Source organism: Eublepharis macularius, chromosome 11, assembly GCF_028583425.1.
Source record: "Eublepharis macularius isolate TG4126 chromosome 11, MPM_Emac_v1.0, whole genome shotgun sequence".
NCBI classification, from domain to species: domain Eukaryota; kingdom Metazoa; phylum Chordata; class Lepidosauria; order Squamata; family Eublepharidae; genus Eublepharis; species Eublepharis macularius.
In genome coordinates this window covers 88,370,876-88,396,397 of record NC_072800.1, presented here as the reverse complement: position 1 = coordinate 88,396,397, position 25,522 = coordinate 88,370,876, and the positions used below count along the sequence as shown (strand labels likewise).

At 44.7% G+C, this 25,522-nt stretch overlaps 1 protein-coding gene across 1 annotated transcript in view; it reads left to right on the top strand.

Annotated features, from left to right (window-relative positions):
* The first annotated feature begins 24,755 nt into the window (after nt 1-24,755).
* CRHR2 (corticotropin releasing hormone receptor 2) overlaps nt 24,756-25,522 on the top strand; it is a 236,114-nt gene continuing 235,347 nt past the window's right edge. The window contains exons 1-2 of the mRNA XM_054990967.1: nt 24,756-24,812; nt 25,066-25,159. Of these exons, the coding sequence (XP_054846942.1) occupies nt 24,756-24,812; nt 25,066-25,159 (151 nt within the window). The remainder of the gene's footprint in view (nt 24,813-25,065; nt 25,160-25,522) is intronic.

Below are 25,522 nucleotides of genomic sequence, written 5' to 3'. Positions count from 1 at the left end.
GCAAATGAATTGGAGCAGTAAGTGTCTTTTAATGGGAACGCAAGCAAACACTTTCATGTTTTTTTTGGCAAGGTATTCATTTCGTAGCTCTGGGGATAGCAATTTGAATGTTTTCATATAAAAGAGCATTTTTGGAGGAGAGCAAGCTCAATAATTTTGCCCTGTAGCGTGTTGGCGAATGAATGAAATTTTTAAGTACCCTTTACTTCAGAGCAGAAAAGCACATTTTGTTTGTCTCATGCCGGGGTTGTGCCTGCTAATTATTCAATTTTTTTTTCTAAATACCTGACATGGATCAGATGGAAAACTGGTCCGCATTCCACTATGGGTACAGAACTACGCTGCAAGTTTATCTCGGTTTTTTTTCCTGCCTAAACTGTCATGGCGTCCTCCTAAGAATTGCAGCTTGGTGAGCGTGCTTAGAATGCTTCATTAGACATCCCTCATTCTTGACACAGAATTACGTTTCTGGGTCCTGAGGGAAAGTAACAACTGTTAAACTGATTTAAGTTTGTCAAATATATTGGACTGGAGGCATTTGAAGTGAGAGGGGGGCAGTTATAGTGTTAGACTAAGGCTGAGGAAACGAGAGTTCAGATTTGTCGCTTAGCAATGAGACTCCCCAGGTGATCTTAGGCTGGGTTCTCTCCTAGTTTAACCTACTTCACAAGGTTGTTGTGAGGGTAAAATGGAGCAGATGAGAGCATTGAGCCCCTTGGAGGATTAAGAACGTAGTAGTAGGAACTATCCAGGGCTTTTTTTCTAGGAAAAGAGGTGATGGAACTCAGTGGGTTGCCCTCGGAGAAAATGGTCATATGGCTGGTGGCCCCGCCACCCCGATCATGACCGTTCCTGTATATGCGCCGAAATGTATGCATAAAAGTTTTCTTTGTTGAGAGTTGGATAAGTTTATTGCAGAGGTGGATTGTGAGCGTCCCCTGAGGAAGATTTCTTGAAACAAGCCGAATTACTGGATGCTTGTAGGGCGGGGGGGGGGGGCTTTCGGGTCCTCCGTTCTCCGTACTCCACCTGCAATTGAAATTCACAATACCAGGAGTTACACCCTTCGTGGGTACCGTCACCTCTTCCCTCTCCATCGTTTGGACCCTCATCCAGTCCCGTTCACGGCGGGGTTTTCAGTGTGTGGGACATGCCTACCTTGAACTATACTTTTTGAAAAAACAGTATTGTACCACGGGACTGAGTAACTTGGCTGAGGAAATACGGTCTGATGTATACACACCTTCATTGTTTGAAGTGATTCATTTTTGCATGTATAGATTGCTATAGAGTATCCTATTGAAGTGTTTTTGATACAGTTACACAAAATGTTATTTATAGTTGTAATGTCATTCAATGAGTGTTATTGAGAACTGCATTGTAATATATTCAAGTTTTCATAATTTGAATTATTTTTGATTTGTGCTGGTTCCCGTGCTGGTCCCAGTTCTTGTTGTTGCTTCGTTCATCATTGGGGACTGCCTCTCCTATATTGCTACTCTACTAGTGGCTGCAAAGAGCGCGATTGCCGCTCTTTGGAAGTCAAACTCCAGCTCTTCAATAGACAATTGGTATGTAAAAATTTGGGAACACTTCATCTCAGAGAAATTACAAAGTCTTTCAAATTGAGCATTTCCCAAGAGTTACAAACTTTTTAGAAAAATGGCTCCCATTCCTGGACTACCTTGAAATTAACAAATCCCATCCAGGCTTAAAACAGTTTTATATGTATGAATATGTGTAAGACTTCTTCACGCTCTTCTTCTGTTGTTTCTTATGTTGTGTAACACATAGCTCACTCTCTTTAAGATATTTACTAAGAAATTGGTATAAGTTATTGCAATTTAATGTACTGTTTTTTATCTCAGATTTTTCTGTATTTGTTACGTTGTAAACTTTACTTTCTGTATTCAAGTTTTAATAAAACCTATTTAAAAAAAAGAACGTTGCAGTAGGTACGTAGTAGTAGATATTAAGAATGTAGTAGTAGGTACTATAGATGCATTCTATGTCTGCAATTATTCGTACGTTGAATTAGGAGTAAGTTCCCAAGAACACATTGGGACTTACTTCCCAGTAAGCATTATTAAAATAAGAATCAGGGACCTAGAAGCCCAAGTAATCAATGCTGGCTGCTTTAGCATTTGCTCTCAACGTTTTTTCAGCCTGGCCTTTAAATATGTCTCTGTGGCCCAGTATTTCTCTAATCTGGTACTTCCTTCTCAACGTAGAGCTTTTATGTTAGCCAGGCTCAATCTCTTTCCCTCAGCTGCCCTAATTGGTAGATATAAAGGTATCCCTTATAACGAAAGGGTTTGCTCTTGTTCTTACAATGAACCTGATTCGGTCCAGCATATCCTTCTTCATTGCCTTCATTATTCTTCTATGCGTCATCCCTTGATCAGTCCTTTTCTGGTTGCTGCAAAATCCACAATTGATAATGAAATGTTTCTTTTGCTATCTGATAAGTCCCCCGAAATTACTGCCTCTGTTGCTGAATTTCTTTCATATATAAGCATGACATTTTAATGTAAATCTTAAACTCAGGTGTTGAACTTTTCAGGCAGTAATATAATGCAGTCCCAGTCAGAAGCCAGTAGGGAGAACTGAACACCCTCTGGTTCAGCTTTTCCATTTGCAAGTTGCAAACAGAGATACGATTTTTCAACAGTCAGTTTGACAGTTTATTAGTTCTGTTTGTGGCGGTTTGAGAGGCGGTTTCACTGTATTCCTTACTAACCATGCAATACGATGCAATTGGCTTTTTGCACATGCAAAAAGGGACTGCACTTTCCCATGGTCCCAGAAAAGGCGTTGAAAAAAATGGAAGCCAAACAACCTGCAACCGTTTTGAAAACGGAGACGTCTGGAGTCAAGGGGGAAAGCCACCAGAGTTCAGTGAGTGGGCCATCCCTTTAAGGACATGTGAAAATGGCCTGTCTCTCAGCCCAATCTGCCTCTCAGGGTTGTAGATAACTGTGGCTCCTTGGGGGAAAATGTACTAAATGTAGCTGTAGATGTACCAGCAGGAGAGAAACTGTGTGATTTGTGGGCACGAAGAAGGGTTGGCTGGCTGCTTCCTGCCTCCGTCTCACGGCTGTTGGGAGCAGGAAAGAGGGAGCATCTCAACAAAGTGATTGCCTGGATGTTGTTTGCCCTCACGTGGCATTTTTGAGTTGGATCCAGGCTTTGGTGGGCTCTGAGCTGATAAATGGAAGCTGGAGGCAGGGGTGGGGCCCTGAGTAGAGATGGGCACAAACAGCAGTATGAATGGAAAAGAAGCCATGAACAGCCCAATCTGCTGCTCGCGAACAAGCTGTTCGTGAGGCCCCATTCTAAATGAACAGGTGGTCGTTGCAAGCCTTGTTCGTTGCTGTTCGTCAAGCCAGACAGTCTGGCACCTGCAATCAATTCCCTTGGCAACTTAGGCAGGGATTGTCTGAACTCTGTCTGAACTCCTGCTGTTGCCCTGGAAACCCCAATCTAAGCACAATTTAGCTTGATAGGCAGGTCTTCCTTTCAAGTGTGGAGCTCCAAATGTGTTACAAGAGAGCAAAGAGCAGGGGGGAGGCAGGCTCCCAGCTCTGACTTTGCAGACAGTGGAGAGGGAGAGAAACAGTTGCTGTTGGCATTTTGATAGAGAGAGTGCATTGGAGCTTGGATTTTCTTTGTGTGTGGTAGGATAGGGATCTACCCCTTCAAGTTCCAGGGCTGCTGCCAGGCTCTGGGCCAAGCTATTATTTATTATTGGTACCTTTTCTGGCGCCTGCTCAAGTCAGGTTTCTGGGAGTGGTGCAGTAGGGATCTTGACTTGGATGATGGCTGAAGGAGAGCCTGCTGGCCCCCACGAACAGCCAACCACAAACATGTTCGTGAACAAGGCCATGTTCGTGGTTGTTCATGAGTCCCTGTTCATGGATGGCAATGAACAACGAACATCATGTTCGGGTTTTTTTTTCTGTTTGTGCCCATCTCTAGTCCTGAGAGACAGTTTGGTGTAGTGGTTAAGAGCAGTGGGACTCTAATCTGGAGATCCAGGTTTGATTCCCCACTCCTCCAGTTGAAGCCAGCTGGGTGACCTTGGGACAGTCACAGCTTCTCAGAGCTCTCTCAACCCTACCCACCTCACAGGGTGATTGTTGTGGGGATAATAATAACACACTTTGTAAACTGCTCTGAATGGGCATTAAGTTGTCCTGAAGAGTGGTTTATAAATCAAATGTTGTTGTTATCTAGGCTCTTCCATATCCTCTTATAGACGAAGACCGGGCATTTGTGGCCTGGAAGGTTTGAAGATCTGGGATTTTATTCGTAGTTTAGGCTGTCTGAATCATCCGATGTTGGGATTGTGGTTTGAATATGCCACATTATTTTAAAATTCTTCTTCCTTCTTCTTTGCCTTGGGTCCCAATGGAGTTGGATGAAAGACAGTTTTATAAACATCTCAAATTCACATGCTGTGTCATAATCAGTGGGGTGGTATGCATTGGTAACCTCTAAAAGTGGGGGCAAAGGGTGAATTGTGAATGAGAGAAAACTGCTCAGTGCAAGGTCTGAACAAAGGCCAGACATTGAAGTGGAAAACATGGTTGCTGATGTGTCATTGTTAATTCAGAAGCCATCTCCCACCAAGCACAGATGAAATTAAGATGGAGAGAATTTTATGAGCATCAATAAACATTATTTTGCTGATCTCTGTATAACAGAAGACACTTGAAGCCCCAAGAAGGTAGTTTCGGATGAGTAGCCTTGTTGATCTGCAGTTCAAAAGCAAGCTCCGAGTCCAGTAACGCCAGACCAATGAGATTTCCAGGTTATATAAGCTTTCAAGAGTCACAGCTTCCTTTGTCAGCTACCTGACAAAGTCTCTGAATAAGGGAGCTTTGACTCTCGAAAGCTTCTGCTCTGGAAAACTTGTTGGTTTTTAAGGTGCTACTGGACCTCAAATCTTGCTCTTAAACAGCAGCTTTCTTATCCATGGCTGGTGTTGTTATTGAAATGTTCTTTGCTCTTCCAAAGACTTCTCAGATTCCAGCTGCTTCTGGGAATACTGACTGGCTGTGCACCTTCCAGCAGTCTCTCAGTTAGATCTTTACTACATAGGCTCATATTCTACCATTCTGTTCAGCCAGGTTTGAAGCTTCCCCCCCACCCCCGCCTCCCCGCAAAGACAGAAGCGTAATACTTTGTGGAGTAGAGCGCTGGGTTTGGATAAGTGATTGGATGTTGCAGAGTATTCTTGTTGGAAATTGGCAAAGTTAATGCAAAGATTGTGCATTGGAATTAATGAGAACAGACACGCACTCCAGTGTAGCTCTGTAAGAATACTTTATTAAAGGATAAAAATAGGGTTACATTGCAGAAAAAAATAATAAATTGCTAAACTGACTATATCTTGCTAGAAAAGGTAAGTGAGAGAGTAAGAAAGCAACTGAGCAAGTGAGACAAAGAGCAATAAAACTTTGGTATGTGGAACCACTTAATTGCCACCCCGTAAACAGGTTGCCCAATAGAAAATCCTAATTCTACTTCATCATGCTTAGAGACTCCGCTTTCTACAGCGGGAATCCAAATTCGAGGCCTAAGTGGTTACATGCAAATAAGTTTACTAATTAAGTAACACAAAACAGTTCAACTCTTTCATGACTGAAATGGAAACACTTGCTAAAACCCCAACAATTCTCTCCCAACTTTACAACAGGGATAGCAGTACCAGCAGTTGAAACAGCACAGCTCATCCCAGCCCCTGCCTTGCTTCAATCTCCTCTCCTCCCCCTGGTTATGACTCCCGTTCGCCTCTGACCGATCTTCCTTTCTGGATCCCTAAATAGTTCTGATACAGCTCTGCTGGCTTGCTCCTTTTGGCTGAGATCCAAGAAACGTAAGCAGAAGTGGAGGAAGTACCCGCTGTGTGTTTCCACACATGGATTCACTAGGCCTTGCACAAGCAAGGTGCAAATTCATTGGAGTGATCCTGCATGTGGATTCCACATAGTTTCCCTTGCACGAGGTAAACAGTCACAAGCACGGAAGTTCGTTTCCGGATGCGGGAGATGATCTCCGAGTCAGAGCGAGTCTTTCTCTGGGAAATGGGCACTGAGATTAATCCTACTGCCTTGGCTGGGCTGCTGTCTTTAGTCCCACACCCCAGTGGGTGGGGTTGCTTTTTTCTTTCTTTCAAATTTACATTTATTATACGGTCAAAGGACCAGCATAGAGGGAGTACTACAAAATTACGAAATTAAAATTATTAGTAAAAATAGCACAAAATTAAAATAATTAAAACAGTAATATAAAAGGGTGCTCACGACCTGAGTTTGATCCTGGCAGAAGCCGGGTTCAGATATTGGCTCAGGGTTGACTCAGCCTAGCATCCTTCCGAGGTCGGTAAAATGAGTCCCCGGTTTCCTGGGGGTAAAGTGTAGATGACTAGGGAAGGCAATGGCAAACCACCCCGTAGCAAAAGTCTGCCAAGAAAATGTCGTGATGCGACGTCCCCGCATGGGTCAGTAATGACTTGGCGCTTTACTTATTTACATAAACCCCAATAATAAAAGCATCAGACAGATTTTATAGGCTTTTACACAAAATTTTGCGACTGAGGCTGTAGTTGCCCGATTTCCATCTTCTAGAAGTAGCCTAATATATCCCAAGCTCATTCTTCCAGGTATTCTATTGATCAAAGGAGTGATGAGCTTGATGCGAGCACCTTAATAGAATGGACAACACAGACGAACGTGACCTACAGTCTCAATTTCTCCTTCATTGCAGGGGCAAATGTTTTGTCATAGGGAATTCTGTTAAACCGCCCATCTACAACAACAGAGGGGAGTGCAGTATACCTAGCAAGTGTAAAGGCCCTCCTGCAACTATGTACCTCCAGGAGGGACAGATAGGCAGCCGGCTTGACTATATATCTGGTGTTCATAGGGGATGGAACAGTAGGGACCCTCCCTAAATCAAGCTGGCGTTCAGTGTCCAATATCCTTTATTTTATGGTCTGTTTTGTCTGAGAAATGGGCACCTGGCTTGGCTCAGCTGCTATCTTTAGTCTCACACCCCAGTGGGTGGGGTTGTTATGGCGTAGGGAATTTCTTTTTGAGAAATTGACCTTTTTAGCTATTGCCATGGATTCCACTTATTCTCTTTTTTCCTCTCTTAAGAGCAGGATTTCTCTTTTGTTTCTCTTCAAAGAGAAGTCAGGGCACCGTTTTGCCACTTCAGTTGTTGTAGTTGTTTTATGTTGCACACCCTAGGGTGGTGCTCTAGCAGGAAGACAGGAAGGTGTGAGAAGCATTGCTTGCCTCTGAGCATGTACAGAGTGAAATTCTGAAGTTTTGCAGAATCTCCCTTCTTGCCCCTCGTCTCTTCAAATTTCTTTTTGATTAGAAACTGACTCCTGATTCTTAAAAAGAGGAAAAGAAAAAAAAAAGATTCTTGGATTTCAGGGAGAACCTGGGCAAAGGGGAATTAAGAGAATTTCTCTTTACAACCCTACCAATGGGTCACAGCCCAGCAATGCCTGCCTTTGCAAGCAGCTAGTACTGATGGCAAACAAGACATGCTGTGTTTGCAAATGAAAATGGGATTTGTGTCTGGAAGGTCCTGGAGCTGTCCAGCAAATACCGTTGTTAGGAGGAATTTTATCTGTTTCTCCTTGAAATCTCTTTCTCCCTGAAATCCAACAATCCATTTCTTGTCCTCTTTTTAGGAGTTTGGAGTCTGCTTCAAATCAATTCCGTTTTGATCCAATGAGAACGTTGATGAGTCAAAGGGCAGGAAGGGGAGGTTCTACACAATTTCAAGATTTCACTCTGCAGATTCTCAGAGGTGGTATTATCTTCCCAAACGTGCCTGCCAGAGCATTTTATAGTGCCTAACATTTTTTTTAAAAAAAGGAAGGGCTTGAAGTTACAAAGGGACGCATGGAGGTGTAACTAAACTCCAAAGAGAGACTCTTCATTTGAAAGAGATGAAAAGGGAATCGTAGCTGTAGCGAAAAAATAGTGACTTTCAGAAAAAGAAATTCCACACACCGTAACAACGTACTTGAATACCTACACACCAGCACTGCATTTCCTAAGAAAGGATATCTTGCAATGCAATCTTACGCAGCTCTACTCCTTTCTAATCCCACTGAAATCAATGGCTTTAGAGTGGAGTAACTTGCCATCGGATAGCCCTACAAGTTACCTCCCAAGGCCCGTGTCATTATTTTTAATATTCTTTCCGAAAAGTTACACAATTTAGACTTGGGCATTCTATTTTTAATCATTTAGCTCCTCTCCAAAATAAATCCCAGAGAGTGCCTTAAATTATTCAGTAGGAATTCTTGTACATCTGAGTAGCTTTGAGAAAAGCACCGTTAATTTTTTAAAACTCGGAGAAGTCAGCTTGGTGAGGAAATTGTCCGCCCCAAATAAAGTCTATTTGTGCTGCCAGTAATGGTTCTTTAACTGCTGGAGAAGGAACTCTGTTGTGAATTAATTGGTCCAGGGAAGCTGTTAAGCGCTCCGTCACATTGGACTTCATGCTGTTATTAGCTTGACTGAAGTAAACACAGCTAGGTCAGAAGTGATGATGTGGTACTGCTGGTGCTGATGCATGCATGTGCAAAGGTGCACCACTGGGGAACATAAAGGCTTGGGAGTGTACAAATGACCCCTTGCCCGAGGGGACACAATTGCAGCAGAGGAGGTGACCCAGTGCACCAGAGAAAACAGAGGACAGAGAGAAAAAAGAACGTTTCTGTGAGCAGGAGAGGGACATCTCTCAGGTCTTTAAAAATTAGAGGGACCCATCTATGGCAATGTGAACCTCTAGGCTGTGTATAAAGCAATATAATGGTGAAGTTTATGGTCCCTAAAGAGCGGCAGGACTCTAATCTGGAGAGCCAGATTTGATTCCCCACTTCTCCACTTGAAGCCAGCTGGGTGATCATGGGTCAGTCACAGCTCTCTCAGAGCTCTCTCAGCCCCACCCACCTCACAGGGTGATTATTGTTGTGGGAATAATAATAGCACACTTTGTAAATTGCTCCAAGTGGGCATTAAGTCCTGAAGGATGGTATATAAATTTGTTGTTGTTGTTGTTGTTGTGAACTGGCAGGTGGTAACTCAAACCACTTATCCCTGCAGTGATGCAATGAACAGTCATTGTGCCCAGACAAAATTGGAGGCGACGCTTGCTCACCTGTTTGGCAAATAGTTTTATAAGACTGGGTTTATGGGAAATATCACCATGAGGTGATCTGTCCCTCCCCCCAGTTACTTGTTCTTAAGGTGGAGCCACCCCGACCCGATTTTTCCCCTAAAGCAAGTTAAAATGTATGGGCATTTCATATCCTGGTAAAGGAAAAGAATTGTGCAAAATCTGTGACTCCACCATCATGTCCACTTCTGAACTCTTCTATATCTGCTGGCACCGAACAGCGTGACATTCTGAACGCAGTTGTATGTTCTTCCTTAACAGGCTGTGGTTTTCTAAGCAAATAAAGCTAATTAAATCTCTATAGAATTCAGAGTAATCCTGGCTGTATTACTAAAAGCCTTCTTGGATGGCTTTGGAAAGAAGGCAGCCGCTAAGCAATCAAAGGGGCAGATTAAAAATGTTCACTTTGTCCCTTTTTCAGGTGTAGAAAGAGCCCTCATGGGAAGAGAGACTGTAAGTGCTCAAAACCCATAAAGGGGTGGTGCTGGAGTCTCTTGCAATATTCTTTATCACTTGGAGAGCAAAGCTAGGAATAGGTATGCCTGTCACATGATATGCACTGAGAGCCAAACTACAAGTGACGCCTGACACCAGTTGGACACTTGTCAGAGTCCCTCAAGTTTTGATGGGAAGTGTAGGCAGTTTGGTGGAATGTTGGGCAAGTGACAGTTGAAAAGTCCATTGGACAGCAGTCGGAGAGCCAAGCTGCAAGACCAGGACGCCTACATTTCCCATCAAAACTTGAGGGAAGCTGACAAGTATCCAACCAGTGTCAGGCATCACTTGTAGTTTGGCTCTGAGTTGGAAGGCAATCTATCTATATATAAAGACAAGTGTTCTGACTGACTCATGAACACCTGGCCCAAACCCCTGGACCTAGAAGCATGAAATTTGGGGAGAACATTTCTTTCATGATCTAAACACCCACCAGGAAGGGATTTTAAGAAATTTGCCCCCTAAGGGGGTAGAAAGGGGAAAATGTGTTTTCCCAAAGGGATACAGCTTCCCTGTGTGGCTGGCAGGCTGCTGCCTGCTTGCGCCCCTCCACTGCCAGCTCGGCCACTCTTCCCTGATTGGGTCAACCTTTCAAGGTCATTTGCATATGCAGGCTGATTGGGACTCAGAACATCCTAGGTGATCCTAGCACCTGCGGGGAAAACCACCAATGCGGTCTACAAAGAGGTCCTTCAGTAGAAAAAAATAGTTGAACATATTTTTCACTTTATTGCATTACAATCTTTTCCTTTTAAAATCTCTTCAATAAATGTTACATTTTTGAAATTCACTTCATTCATTTTTCAGCATCAACACACTTCGCTTCATTCAAACACCTTTGTGAAGCTTGGGTACTATGCTATTATACTACAAAACCAACTAAAAAAAACCCCCACAAACCAAAAAATGTTACATACTAATAAGTATTATAACTGAATTTAAAGTAGTTCCATAACATAGCCAAGCACAGGTATCAAGCTAGTTTCTGACATAAAGGCTAGGATCCAAATGACAGTCAAACTACGCCCAGACACCCAAAGGTGCAGCGATGCCCACTGCATAGCAGTTGTCTTTCCGAAACAGTTTTTGAAATGGAGGAACAGTCTAAAGCAGTTTTTGAAATGGAGGAACAGTCTGAGCCTGCGAAAGCGGGGAGGGCGGAATATAAATACAATAAATTAAATTAAAATTAAAGAATGGTTGTTGTGGGTTTTCCGGGCTGTATTGCCGTGGTCTTGGCATTGTAGTTCCTGACGTTTCGCCAGCAGCTGTGGCTGGCATCTTCAGAGGTGTAGCACCAAAAGACAGAGATCTCTCAGTGTCACAGAGTGGAGAAGATGTTGGCAGTGACACTGAGAGATCTCTGTCTTTTGGTGCTACACCTCTGAAGATGCCAGCCACATCTGCTGGCGAAATGTCAGGAACTACAATGCCAAGACCACGGCAATACAGCCCGGAAAACCCACAACAACCATCGTTCTCCGGCCGTGAAAGCCTTCGACAAAATTAAAGAATGTTTGCGATGGTGCACATGAACGAGCCATTCAAGGTTGTTAGTCGCAAAAGGCACGTGCGCATTTGCCGTTCGCCGTTTTTTCCTTTGGCAGATTGAGTCCTGATCTTTTTCTGTTCATTGGTTCTGTGTGGTTTTTAAAGAAGACAAAAAATCCAGGATTGGTGTAGCATCTTAAAGACAAACATAATTTTATTGCAGCATAAGATTCATGGATTAGAACTCGCTTCTTCAAATGTGATTCAGCTTGCAAGGAGGGGTCTAGCTCACCATTTGCAGGGGTTGACCTTTGCGCCATTATACGTTTGTCTCAGACCACTTTCTGAATGCTCCTCTGTAAGGAATGGAAGCCAGCCTCTTTTCAGTAGGGGCTGTTGACAAGAGGCAATGTGTTGTAGTGGTTAGAGTGTCAGGCGAGGATATGGGAGAGCTGAGTTCGAATCCCCACCCTGCCATGGAAGCTCTTTGGGTGACCTTCAGCATGTTTTCTTCCAGGCTAGTTGTGAGGAGAAAACAGAGGGGAGAATGGTACTATAAGTTGCCTTGGGTCCCCATTTTGGGAGAAAAGTAGCATCTATACATCTAAATCAAGAAATACGTAACCCTATTGCTGTGCCACTTTTTCTCAGTATGGAAAACAACATATAGGGATGTGAGATTCTGTCTTGTATAGAGTCAGAATGTCGGTCTGTCCAGCTTGATATTATCTCTTCTGACTAGTAACTGCTGTCAAGGGGGCCAGGCAGGGAAAGATCTCCCCTAATTCCTTCCTTCCTTCATTCCATTCATTCATTCATTCATTCATTCATTTGTAGTCTGCCTTTCTCACTGAGACTCAAGGCGGATTGCATAATGTGAGATTAGTACAGTCAATATCTAGGACATTTCCATAAACAATGCCATGAGGTAAATAAATGCAAGTTTACAAGGACATAACAGTAGCAGAAATCCAGTACAGAGTTGAAGAAATGCTGCAACAGAAAAATTATGCTATTTTACTCGCTTCGGTATGCTCTGTAAATATTCGGAGCATACCGAAGTGGGGGGGCAACTCCCTCACCCGCACCTCCCACCCCCCCTGGGGCAACCTCTACACCCCCCACAACCCCTCCACCCCCCCCCACTTACCTGGTTGGAGGGAGAGCGAGAGGGACATCAGCTAGATGGTGGCGTTGCCGTGGCAATGGTGGCGGCGGCCTGGAGCCCTCTGCCACCGAACTGCCTCCTGAGGTGCAGGCTTAAGCCTGCAATCCCTGCTGCCTCCGTTCACCCAGTGATGTCAGGGAGGAGGAGCTTCTCGGCCCCGACATCGCCGGGCGAACGGAATGCCCAGAGAGAGGGGGGGTTACAGGTTTATGCCTGCATCCCCACCACCTCCTTCATCCGCTGGTGTCAGGGCTGAGGAGTTTCCTGGCTCCAACAGTGCCGGCACTCAGCCGCTCATTGGGGGAAGGCCCAGGTGAGCAGCTGATTAAGGGGTTTAAATTCCCCTTTCCATGCTGCTCACAGTGGCAGGGAAAGGGGCATTTAAACCCGAAGCTTCCTGAAGCATTATGAATGCTTCAGGAAGCTTTGCTTCGGGGCTTCCGAATCTGGCCCCGTTTTGGAAATCCCTAAGCTTTCCGGATTGGGTCCAATTCGAGTATTTTACCCGAATCAGATTCCCGAACCGCACACCCCTAATTGGAGCACATACTAAAAGCAACAAACAGGACGTAAGGCAACATAGTGGTGAAGTCTCTGGTCCCTAACTCGTTAGAGAAACATCTCTTTGAGACCCCCTCCCTACAATTCAGCCCTCCTATTTGGGTAAAAAGCTCTTTTGAATAATTCAGTTTTACAGTACCTGCTGGGATCCTTTTACTGGGAGACTGAAGCCCTGTTCACAAATTACAGTGAATGCACACACAATCTGTGTACAGGGCACACCTGATTTTTCTTTGTATGTGTGTTGGGTAATTCTCATGTGATGTTCAATGCCTCTGCAGCTGAACATTTGATTTAAATCCAGGTACCAGTCCCTTGGTTCATTTGCAAATGAACGTATGTTGACTTTTCATTACACATAATATGCAGGATGGATGTGCGTTCACCGTAAGGTGGGAACAGAGCTTGAGTCTTTTGCATCAAAAGCACGCGGTTTTCCGCCCGCTGTGGTCACAAGCAGTGAAGTTTTGTTTCTCTTCCATATCCCCTCAAACAGGACAGAGTGGAATGCTGCTTTTGCAAAAGACATTCTTCTCGTCTGCTTTTGCCCAGGAGGATCGAATGCTTTGAGCCACAAAGAAAGACATGCTATGAATAATTCAATAAATAAAGTCTGTTGCTTCCTATTTTGCTCTTTCTGTAGATGGTTCAGGATGGCCTAGGGACTCGGTAGCTCTTATCCAGTATACACCTGAATTTGCTAGGCTTGGTAGTAGTTGAAATTCTGTGCCAGAACACACACACACTGGATGGATGGGGTGGAGAGCTGCAATATAATTACCACCAGACCTTTTGGGAAGAAATTAACACCAAACCCGTGCTTGTCAAACTAACACCATGTAGCTTTTAGACTAGTGCGGTGAATAAATGATTTTGTTTTCCTTGTGTTGGAGAGCTCCTTATTTTCAGGACCAGTTCTTGGGGACGGGTCTGCAACTTTTGGTTTGGTTCAGGAGCCTGCCACCTCCCTCCCCTCTCCCTCCCTGTCTGCTGTGCTCTCCTGTCATGCTGGGATTTGCAGAAGATAAAAACCTCAGTTGGGTCTAGCAATGCATCTAACTTCCACAAAAGCTCCATGTGCTTGACTTGACCAAGACGTTCTCTAAACATTTCCATTGTGCTTTGGAGAAGGATCGCCTGGTACTGGAGTCCCTCGCATGGCTTCCTTATTCTCCAGCACCTGGTGCGGATTCTCTTTCAAAGGCTGTTTCCCCACTGGGATTTTTCCCCATGTGGAACGGAGGAAACTCCTGAATTAAATGTGAGCATCCGCACAACAGCATGCTCGTTCTGAGCATGGCTTATGGGCTTCCCTGAGCTTTAAACTCTATTTTGATATGGCTCGAAGTGGGAAACTGTGGAGTGGCTGGGTTTGTGGAGTGTCCGTCTGGAAACTCTGCCTTGCTGTCACCACGGGGGAGCTAAGTTCCACTTTGGTGCAGGGTGCATCGTCGTGTGCCTTTTCTCTCCCTTATTCAGCCCTTTAAAGGGCTACCTAAAGCATGTCTCAGCAGAAAAAGTGAGAGGAAAGGGCATTTCTGAGCCACGGCAGTCAAAGTGTGACTGCCTTCACATCCGGAGTTTTGTGTAAATGCCAAGGAAGCAAGGGGGACGAATGGGGGATTGGCGTGGGAAAACCATTCCTGCATTGTCCCAAGCTCTGGAAGAAGACAACTACCCAAAGGAATCTCTTAGCTGCTTACAATCCCCTTCCCTTCCTCTTCCCACTGCAGATACCTTGTGAGGTGGGTGGGGCTGAGAGAGCTCTGAGAGAGCTGTGACTGATCCAAGGTCACCCAGCTGACTTCATGCAGAGGAGTGGGGAATCAATCCCGGCTCTCCAGATTAGAGTCCTGCCGCTCTTAACTGCTACACAAAACTGGCTGTCTCGCTGCTGCGTCCCCATATAGATGCAGCAAAATTCTTACTGTGGACTTCTATTAATCCTTCTTTTTTCAGCCAAAATTACACATAGAAATTCTATTCACTAGCAGAGCTGGGCAAAACAAGAGAGGCCAGTAGCATTTTGAGTGCGCTCGGGAAATAGCCCACGGCTCTCCACGGGAACCAAAGCTGACCCTCTCAAGCCAGCGCGACATTCAACCTTTTCCTTCCGGCGCTTGCTGTGAAATGCTGAGCATGCTCTTTACCCTCCCCGGCCTCGCGATGTGAACAGCTGCACGGGCCATCGGTAATCGAAACCGGGCATTTGAAGAAGGGGAGTCTGCTCTTTTGTATTTTCATTAATTGTCTAAGGGGACACGTCATTGGTAGCAGTCTGCAACCATTTTTAAAAGCGGGCTGAGAACGCTGAGGTAAATGAGGCTCAAGGGTTTGAAAGGAATATTTCGGTTTTGTGTTGTAAAGGGCTTCTAAAAATAAACCCAGTTAGCTGTGCTAGTCTGTAGTTGCAAAATAGTAAAGAGTCCAGTAGCACCTTTAAGACTTACTAACTTCATTGTAGCATAAGCTTTCGAGAACCACAGCTCTCTTCGTCAGATGCATTGAAAGCTTATGCTACATAAAGTGGGTTAGTCTTAAAGGTGCCACTGGACTCTTTACTAAAAAATAAACAGAGACTTGAGTCGCATTACATGGTTTTTGGAGTGCATGTGTGTGTGATCCCTTCTTTCAATCTGCTTCCCAAACGCTCATACGTTTCCTGATTAAGACCATTCACATACAGTTCTCACAGTGAATGGCTGAAGCTCAGTGGAAGAGCCTCTGCTTTGCTTGCAGAAGGTCCCAAGTTCAATCCCCGGCATCTCCATTTAAAAAGGTCCAGAAAGAAGGTGAGGTGAAAGACCTCCACTTGAAAGACTGAAGAGCTGCTGCCACTCTGAGTAGATAATACTGACTCAATGGACTGATGATCTGATTCATAGAATCACAGGGTTGGAAGGCACCTCCAGGGTCATCTGGTACAACCCCCTGCACAATGCAGGAAATTCACAACTCCCCTCCCCCCCACAACACACACACCTCCAGTGAACCCTGCTCCATGCCCAGAAGATGGCAAAACACTGTCAGGATTAGAGATGGGCACGAACAGCAATACGAATTTAAAAAACCCACGAACAGCCCAATCTGCTGTTCGTGAACAAGCTGTTCGTGAGGCCCCATTCTAAACGAACAGGTGGTCGTTGCAAGCCTCCTCGTTGCTGTTCGTCAGTCAATTCCCATGGCAACTCAGGCAGGGATTGTCTGGACTCTGTCTGAACTCCAGCTGTTGCCCTGGAAACCCCAATCTAAGCCCAGTTTAGCTTGATAGGCAGCTCTTCCTTCCAAGTGTGGAGTTCCAAATTTGTTACAAGAGGAGAAGACCAGGGGGAAGGGGGGCTCCCAGATCTGGCTTTCAGGGAGAGACAGCTGCTGTTAGAGAGACAGGGTGAGTGCTTTGGAGCTTGAATTTTCTTTGTGTGTGGTGGGATAGGGATCTACCCCTTCAGGTTCCAGGGCTGCTGCCAGGCTCTGGGGCCAAGCTATTATTTATTATTGGTACCTTTCCTGCTGCCTGCTCAGGTAGGGTTTCTGGGAGTGGTGTGGAAGGGATCTTGATGGCTGCAGGAGATCCTGCTGGCCCTCACGAACAAAGAACAAACATGTTCGTGACAGGATCATGTTCGTCAGTGTTCGTTGTACGTTGTTCGTGGATGGCAACGAACAACGGACACCATGTTCATTTTTTTTTCTGTTCGTGCCCATGTCTAGTCAGGATCCCTAGCCAAAGTGGCCGGGGAAAATTGCTTCCTGACCCCAAAGCGGCGATCAGCCTTATGCTGGGCATGTAAGAAGGGGCCACGAGGACTAAGCACTGATGTAACCCTTCCTGCCCTCCCTCCCATGATCTGCCCAGGTTCACAGAATCAGCATTGCTGTCAGATGGCCATCTAGCCTCTGCTTAAAAACCCTCCAAAGAAGGAGAGCCCGCCACCTCCCGAGGAAGCCTGTTTCGCTGAGGGACCGCTCTGTCAGGAAGTTCTTCAGCACAAGGCATCTTCATGTGTGTTCATAGTACCAAACTTGATATGAGGGTGGCGACTCCCCAGATCATGTGGTTTGCTGCATCACAGGTGATGATGACCTGATCATCTGTCAGTAGATGCAGAGTATGAGTGGCACTGCTTTTGGGTACCACCTAAAGCACAGGGCAGGTCCTGTGAGTAGAAAGCTGGCCAGAGGAAGTGTGTCTTGCGCAAGTGGGAACTTTTCCACTTTTCTGGGGTTTCTCCAGTGGCTGTGGCTTGCTCACGGATGGGACAAAGGTGACCAACTGCATTCAGACTGCAAGTCTCTCTAAATGAGACGAAGTACATGAAGATGCTCAAGTGAAGGGAGACGCAATGTTAGCTGGGAACTGTAGTGTAAAAAGACAGGAGTGCCCGAAAATGGGCCCGTTTTGCCGTGGATCGGGCCCGTTTTGAGGCACTGCGGAGCACAGTAACGCTCCCGTGCTCCACAGCAGCCCTGATCCGGGCCAAAACGGGCCCGATCCGGGTGGCTGCTGTGCACAGGAGCACACAGAGCCACAGGGGAGCACGCCTGGAAGGTGCGCCCCCCCCCCCCGCTGGTTAGGTAAGTGGGGGTGGGTTGTGAGGACCGGGGGCAGGAGAGAGAATTGTATGGCCCAAGAGAAAGGGCATCTCATTGGTGCTTTGCCCTCCTTTCTCTGCTGCATGTCTTCCCACCATTAGCATAACCCTCCACATGTTGTTAGGCCTTGGGTTTTAAAAAATTTTAAGCAATTGGGATGCTTATGAAGATTCCATAGCTGCAATAACTGAGCCAGTGTCCTGAGAAGGCTCATTTGAAGACACTGAAGTTAGAGTTCTCACAACCAGTTGTCGTGGAAATTTCAAACCCTGCGATCGGAGTTCACTCCAGATTTTTACCTCTTTGCTGAGTCAACCTGCTTTTTAACTGCTGTATGACAGGAAAAGAAGATTCATTGGAAGCTTTCCAGTGCATGGAGATAACAGTGATGAGAAAGCTTTGGAGTCCTGCCAAAGAGAAAACAGCAAATAGCTATTCTATGGAAGTTTGCAACTGTTTTTCAAGGTGCTGTTTTGCAAGATTTTTGTCTTGTACAGTGCAAAACAGGTAACATTTTGGGAGACAGAGTCAGGGCTGTCTTCGCAGAATGTGAATGATCAATGCTTCGGTGAATGTGTGGACTCTTTTCCCCGCTGGGATATACTGCCACTTAACTTGGAGGTTCAGTTTAGCTCTTAGAGCTAATGGTCATTGATAAACCTAATCCATGAATGTGTCTTAATTTTTAGGGCTTCTCAACACGGGATTATTTTGTTGGAGTGGATTCTGCAAACTGACTTTGCCTTATGTGGAAAAAAATATACCTTCTTTGTCTAAATATTGGAAGGCCATGTTATTTCTATTTGAACATTCCATTTTCTGGAATGGATCTTTCCCGCTTAGGATGCAACCAGAAATTGTCTTTTTTTCACGACCACTAATACAATTCAGTAGAAAGGTTACTTTAAAAACCCAAACCTTTTGTGTGTGTGTGTGTGTGTGTGTGTGTGTGTGTGTGTGTGTGTGTGTGTGCATGTACGTAGAGTCCAAATAGCCTAGAAGATACAGGAATGGTACAAAAATGACATGAATAAAACAGAAGTAGGCAAACTGGCAAAGAAAATGCAGCGGCGAAAACGTTCTCCCCAAATATGTATGAAAATCAATCAAAAGCAACAAACAACAGAAAGGCATATTTATACCTCTCGACAGGAATTTCATCAAAAGTTCAGTACAGAAATTTCATACGAGATCATGAACGATTTTTTATTTTGGGTCGATTGTCTCGTGGTCTGTGACTTTATCATATTATAGCTTAAAAACTTTTTTTTTTCATTTTAAAAGCTGGCCCTGTAGGGATCTCTTATTGATATTTTAAACTGTTCCCAAGGCTATCTCTGCTGGGAATGTGCAGAGGACAATAATTCATAGCACTCTGGAAGTATAAAATTAGCCCAGGTTCCTGCACCTTGTGCTTTGGTGAGTACCTTAAAATTGCCGGCTGACTCATTCACAAAGAAATATCTCATCATTGGAAGGCCGAGCCAGCCGGGGCTAAGCACATGCCTGATGTCACCACAACGCTCAAAAATTTCATATGAAAGTGCTGCCAAAGCCAGTGACACATGGCGTCAATGTGGCCAGGGTTATGCACATACTGGACATGATGCGCCAAGAAAAACTTTTTTCTGTGATCTGTGGTTCCTCGGAGAAATTGAAGTTTGGCTTGGAGCTTAAACAGAGGGGGAAAGGTGTAGGAAATTGCAGAGTTATGCAGAGATTGTGCACTGGAAATAATGAGAATAGACGCACACTCCAGTGTAGCTCTGTAAGAATACTTTACTAGAGGGTAAAGATCATTAGGGTTACATTTGGATCAAATAATAAATTGCTAAACTGACTACATCTTACTAGAAAAGGTAACTGAGAGTAAGCAACTGAAAGCAACTGAACAAAGAGCAATAAAACTTCAGTATGTAGCATCACTTAATTGCCCCACCCCAATAAGCAAGTTGTCCAATAGAAAATCCTAATTCTACTTCATTATGCTTAGAGACTTCCGTTTCTATGGCGGGAATCCTTGCTCCAGGCCTAAGTGATGACATGCAAAGTAAGTTTACTAAGTAAGTAAGTGAGACAAGCAGTTTAACTCTTTCATGACTGAAACGGAAACACTTGCTAAATCCCAACAAAAGAGCTTGCGGCTCTGAAAAGAAGAGACCGAATGAGGACTAGAATTAGGGTTGCAACTCTGGATTGGAAGATTCTTGGATATTTGGGGGTAGAGCCTGGGGAGGGAGGGGCTTCAGTGGTGTATAATGTCATAAAATCCATTCTCCAAAACTCCCTTCCCGAGCTCCGCCCTCTATAGGTAGCACTAGAGGGTTACCCACTTTGGGCCGGGAAATTCCTGAAGGTTTAGCAGCAGTGGATCCTGTGGTGGGCGTAGTTTGGAGGGCGGGGGGACCAGTTGGCAGCACTCAGCTAACAGCCCTGTGGAAGGGTGTAACTCAGCTTACGATTGTACTGTCAGCATACTCCCGTAGTCCATGTATGTTCTCACTGAGGTGCAATAAAAACCTCTATTGTTCAAGCTTCTTGAGTCTTCTGTGTGTTGGCTCTACCTAGAGGGACTGTCAGGAACTCTGACCGCAGGTTAAGTTCACCTTTTACCTGCCACACTTCAAGGCATATGTCACAGGAAGAGGGACCGTTTACAGCCATTACCAAAGGAGAAAGATGCTTTGCATATGCTTCAAAGACTCCCTATGTATCCGGATCCACTTCAAGTGCCCACTCCACGTGTCTGACAAAGATTGCTGTGGTTCTCAAAAGCTTCTGCTACAATAAAATTGGTGAGCCTTAAAGGTGCTACTGAACTCTTTACTATTTTGCGACTACAGACTAACATGGCTAACTCCTCTGGATCTATATCCATGGTCGTTTTCACACATCTTATCGGCTCCGGTATGTCGCGCAAAGCTCCTGCAAGGACAGTGTCTTCCTGGCACGATTTCCCGGTTCTCGCGCAAAAAAGACGCTGTCCTTGAGGGAGCTTTGTACGACGTACTAGAGCCAGCGTGTGGAAACAGCCCATGTAATGTGAACACCCTTCCCACAAAAATAATTCAAAACACGTGTGCAAACTTTGAGGTTCTACAGAATGCATCATCAGGTTGGATGTTAAAAATCATATATTTAAAAAAACAGAGGGGAAGGTATTCCAGGCTCTAGTCTTAAAGCCTGTTTTCTGTATCCAGTACAGAGTATAAGGTAGTGTTGGGTTGGGTGGTCCCAGGATACAGCGTAGGCCTTCTGGGTACAAGGAGGTTGATGGGCAGAGGCCAACCGCAAATATCAAAACAAGAACGTGTCTCTTACACCTAACATAATGCTTTTAAGAGGCCAGAAGCAGAAGGAGAAATGTGTTAGCTGTTGCCTTGATAAAACTGGTGATTTCTATAGATCCAGTACTGACTCAAAAGTCTGTGGAAGCCAGATTGGGTGGTATTACCTAGTGGATGAGGAGGCTGGGTGGTAATTTTGAATTTAAAAAAGAGTGGTGGAGACAGCAGTGTCACTTTCCAGCTGAGTGCCAAAATGACTAACCAAAAATTGTTAAGGTAAATAAAACTGGAGTGGTGACGTGGTTATAGTGTTTGACTAGGAGCTGGAAACTCAGATACAAATCACCACTCTGCCATAGTTTACTGAGTAGGGTTGCCAACTCTGAATTGGAAAGTTCCTGGAGATTTGGGGTGGAGTCTGGGGAGGGGTTGGTTTGGGGAGTGGGTAGAGGCTCAGTGGGGCACAGTGCCATATAATCCACCCTCCAAAGCAGCCATTTTCTGCAGGGGAACTGATCTCTGTTGTCTAAAGATCACTTGTAATCCTAGGAAATCTCCAGCTCCTCCTGGAGACTGGCAACCCAGTTGCTGAGTGATCTTGGGCCAGTCGTGCTCTCAGCCTAACCTACCACAGAGGGTTGTTGTAAAGATAAAATGGATGAGAGGAGAACCATGTAAGCTGTTTTATGTCTCCGGATGAGAGGAGAACCATGTAAGCTGTTTTATGTCTCCATTGGAGAGAAAGGCCAGATATAAAGAAAATAAATATTGCAAAGAGCAAGAGTTCAGTAGCACCTGTAAGTGTCATTTCTGGGGACGGCAGTCCATGGCAGATAGATCCCCAAGCCCCTCACAGCAAGCAATCCAGTGTATTGGTTGAAAGACTTCTATTTAGAGATCCACTAAGTTCTTGGGTACATCCATAGATGGGAAAGTTGGCAGGAATGATTATACTGGCAAAAGCACTATTAATATAGGGAGCATCCCACCCCCCCACCCGCCCCTTGAGCAGTTTGCATTTAGGCGCGAAAACCTAAGAAGTTACATGAGAACACAATAGCTTTGTCTAGGCAAGATTACAAAGGAATCGAAGTCTCTTTCTCTCCCGTGTGAAATGGTTACATTCTTGTTTGGCAGCTGCAAGGTAAACAGACAGCATGCTTTTTAAAGATAACAGGCCGAGCACGAATCTTTGTGAAAAGCATTAACAAGCAAGGCACTTTCAGTTTTAGACAGGCTTACTTTGGTATGAACTTCTTATATGAATGCAATGCAACTTAGAACAGTATTAACATGGCATGAGATCAGAACATCAGAGAACACGTAAAGGGCATACATGACAATAAGACTAATGAAATTGGTGGTAGGGTATGAGCTTTTGAGTCACAGACTCACAGCTCACTTCTTCAACTATATGGAGGGCTCATTTTGAGGGGGAACGGGCAGGAATGCAGTTCTGGTACTTCTCCAAAGAGGTCACATGTCAGGTGGCCCTGCCCACCTGATTTTTGGCCATTTTGGGCCTGTTTTGGCCTGGATTTGGCCCAAAATGGCCAGGATTGTGCCTAAAACAGCCAGGATTGGTCCCAAAATGGCCAGGATCGGGCCTCTAAAAGGTGGTGGATCACTCTCCCACTCAGCAGTGGCCCAATTCTGACCATTTTGGGCCACTTTTCAGCCATTTTCAGCCCCTTTTGCCATTTTGGGCCCAATTTCAGCCCTGAATGGCCAGGATTGGGTCCAAAACAGCCAGGATAGGTGATGTCAGGAGGTGTGGCACATGCAAATCAGTTATGCCAATGAGCGGAACTACAAGTGACAAAAGGCACAGGTTGGACACTTGTCGGCTTCCCTCAAGTTTTGATGGGAAATGTAGGCATCCTAGTCTTGCAGCTTGGCTCTCTGACTGCTGTCCAATGGACTTTTCAACTGTCCAACATTCCGCCAAGCTGCCTACATTTCCCATCAAAACTTGAGGGAAGCTGACAAGTGTCCAACCTGTGCCTTTTGTCACTTGTGGTTCTGCTCAATGACACACTTCCGGTGATGGTGAGGGGTGTGTCATATGCTAATGAGTTATGCTAATGAGTTCCTGCAGCTGTTTTTCTATGAAATGACCCCTGGCTGTATGAGTGCTCGGAGCTTTGCTCTGGGTTCCATTTTCTTCAGACAAAAGACTGGTTTCCTGTGAGGTGCAGGGATATCATGGAAATCACCCTGACTTTGGAAGGCTGTCTTGGAGATTATTTAGCTGGCCCTGCAGTGAAATTTTGCAAGAAAATGAAGATGTATTCATTTCACCTAGTTTTTGAAAATCAAGGTTTTAATTTTCCTCATTGATCCTGTTTTTCTTTGTATTTTCCTGTTGAATCGATCCATCTTCAAGATGAGGAGTATAACTCTTCTTCCCTTCGTTTTATCATTACAGCAACCCTGTAAGGGAGACTTATTTGAAAGGGACTACCTGGCCCAAGACACCTAGTACACTTTATGGCTGGGTGGGAATTTGAAATGGGGATCCCTCCCTCCCAGTCTTAATCCAATACCTTACCCATTACACTGCGCTGCCTCTTTGGGTTGTAATGTTGCGGCTTTGTTGTATTATGGTTACTTTAATATTTCTTGTCAATTTTTATGTGCTGCTGTGCTGCTTGGAATTTTTTAATGAACAATGGAATAAAAATCTTGCGAACAAATGAAATTTATTTAGCACGTCTTTCTTACCCATCTTCCAAAGAGTTCGGGATGGTATATACGGTCCCCCCCCTCACTCCTCTGGTTTGTCTACATAACAACCCTGTGAGGTAATTTAGGTCACTAGAGAAAGACTGGTCCAAGTTCACTCAGCGATTTTCATGGTGGTCCAGAGTTTAAATCTGAGAGCCAAGCTACAAGTGACGCCTGACACAGGTTGGACACTTGTCAGCTTCCCTCAAGTTTTGATGGGAAATGTAGGCGTCCTGGTTTTACAGCTTGGCTCTCCATTACAGCTGCGAGACCAGGATGCCTACATTTCCCATCAAAACTTGAGGGAAGCTGACAAGTGTCCAACCCGTGTAAGGCGTCACTTGTAGCTTGGCTCTGAGAGTCTCCCCACGTTTCTGCTTTTCTCTCTTTTTAGAGCACTCTGACACCCATATGGCATAAATTCCTCAAACTGCCAGATGCCGACTTCTAGTTTAGGGGAACTATTTTCAGAGAAGCTCTTGACAGAATTGCATTTTCTGTCAAGAAGGCAGATGAAATGGAGATAGAAAGATGGCTGAGAAGAACTTTGGATTCTTTGAAAAACACAACCAAAAATTCAAAGACATGTTTAATCTTTGTTGTTTGATGAGGAGAATCACAAATTCTAAAAACTCAAAATCTGAGCCTCCTCACCAAGACTTATCTATCACTTCAACTAAAATCTGATTATTTGGAATGGGGGAGGGGGAATCTTGTATTTTTAGGTCCTTGAGACTGTTTGATTACTATTTTATATATGTATATATAATAGAAATAGAATCATAATTTTAAAGGGTTTGGGGGTTTTTTTTACTTTAAATTTTATTATTATTATTATTATTATTATTTATTATTATTTCATATTTATATCCCACTGTCCCTGCAAGCGGGCTCAGGGCGGCTAACAAAATTTAAAAACATTTTAAAACATCTTAAAACATTTAGAACAATTTAAAACATTTTGTATTGTGCGGCAGCAGCATCAGGAAGACTTATAATATTTTGTATGTATACTGTGGTGGACAGTTTTTCACAGGGGGGTGTTTAAATTTCCTCTCCCCCACCCCAGGCCGGCAGAGGCCCAACCTTAGCGATGGGCCTGGCGGAACAACTCTGTCTTACAGGCCTGGCAGAAAGACAATAAATCCTGCCAGGCCCTGCTCTCAGTAGACAGAGCGTTCCACCAGGTAGGAGCCAGGACAGAGAAAGCCCTGGATCCCGTCATGGCCACCTCCTTGGGACCAGGGACCACTAATAGCTGTTCTTCTCCGGATCGGAGAGTCCTCTGGGGAATATAAGGGGAGAGACAGTTCCGCAGATACGCTAGCGCCAGTCCTCATAGGGCCTTATAGGTCAATACCAGAACCTTGTATCTGATCTGGTACTCCACTGGCAAGAGTGGAGTCTTATATAATTATGGTTGGCCGGACGACATGAAGTTAAAGAAGAAATTTGGGTGCTCAGGAACCCTTTTTTTTTTTTCTTTACTCTTCACTTCTCTCACTAATGCCTGCTTTTCTCTTTCTTTCCCAGCTGGTTCTGCGCTGTAACTCCTCAATGACGCTGCCCTTGTCTGTTCTACAGGAAAGATACTGTGAAGCTCTGTCATCTCATCGTAATGTGACAGGTAAAAATCACCTTCGTGCAATGTGTCTTTGACGTGCGGAACTCATTGCCACAAGAAAAGTGGATTTCAAAAGGGAATGACGTAGATTAATCCAAGACCGGTTTATCATTTGCTATTGGCTGTGATAGATCAATGGAACCTCTGTTCAGAGGCAGCTTACCTCAGAAAACCCAGATGCTGGAGAGAAACTACAGGAGAGGGCTACTTACTTCTCTGGAAACTTCTCAGATGTATCTACCTGGTCTTTCTCAGGAAGTGAAATGTATTATTGGTCTGTTGCTCTTGGATTCCTCCGGCTTTTTGTTCCATCCCAATTTCTGGAGTTGTATGATCAGAGCTCACAGTTATTTGTTGTTCTTTCCT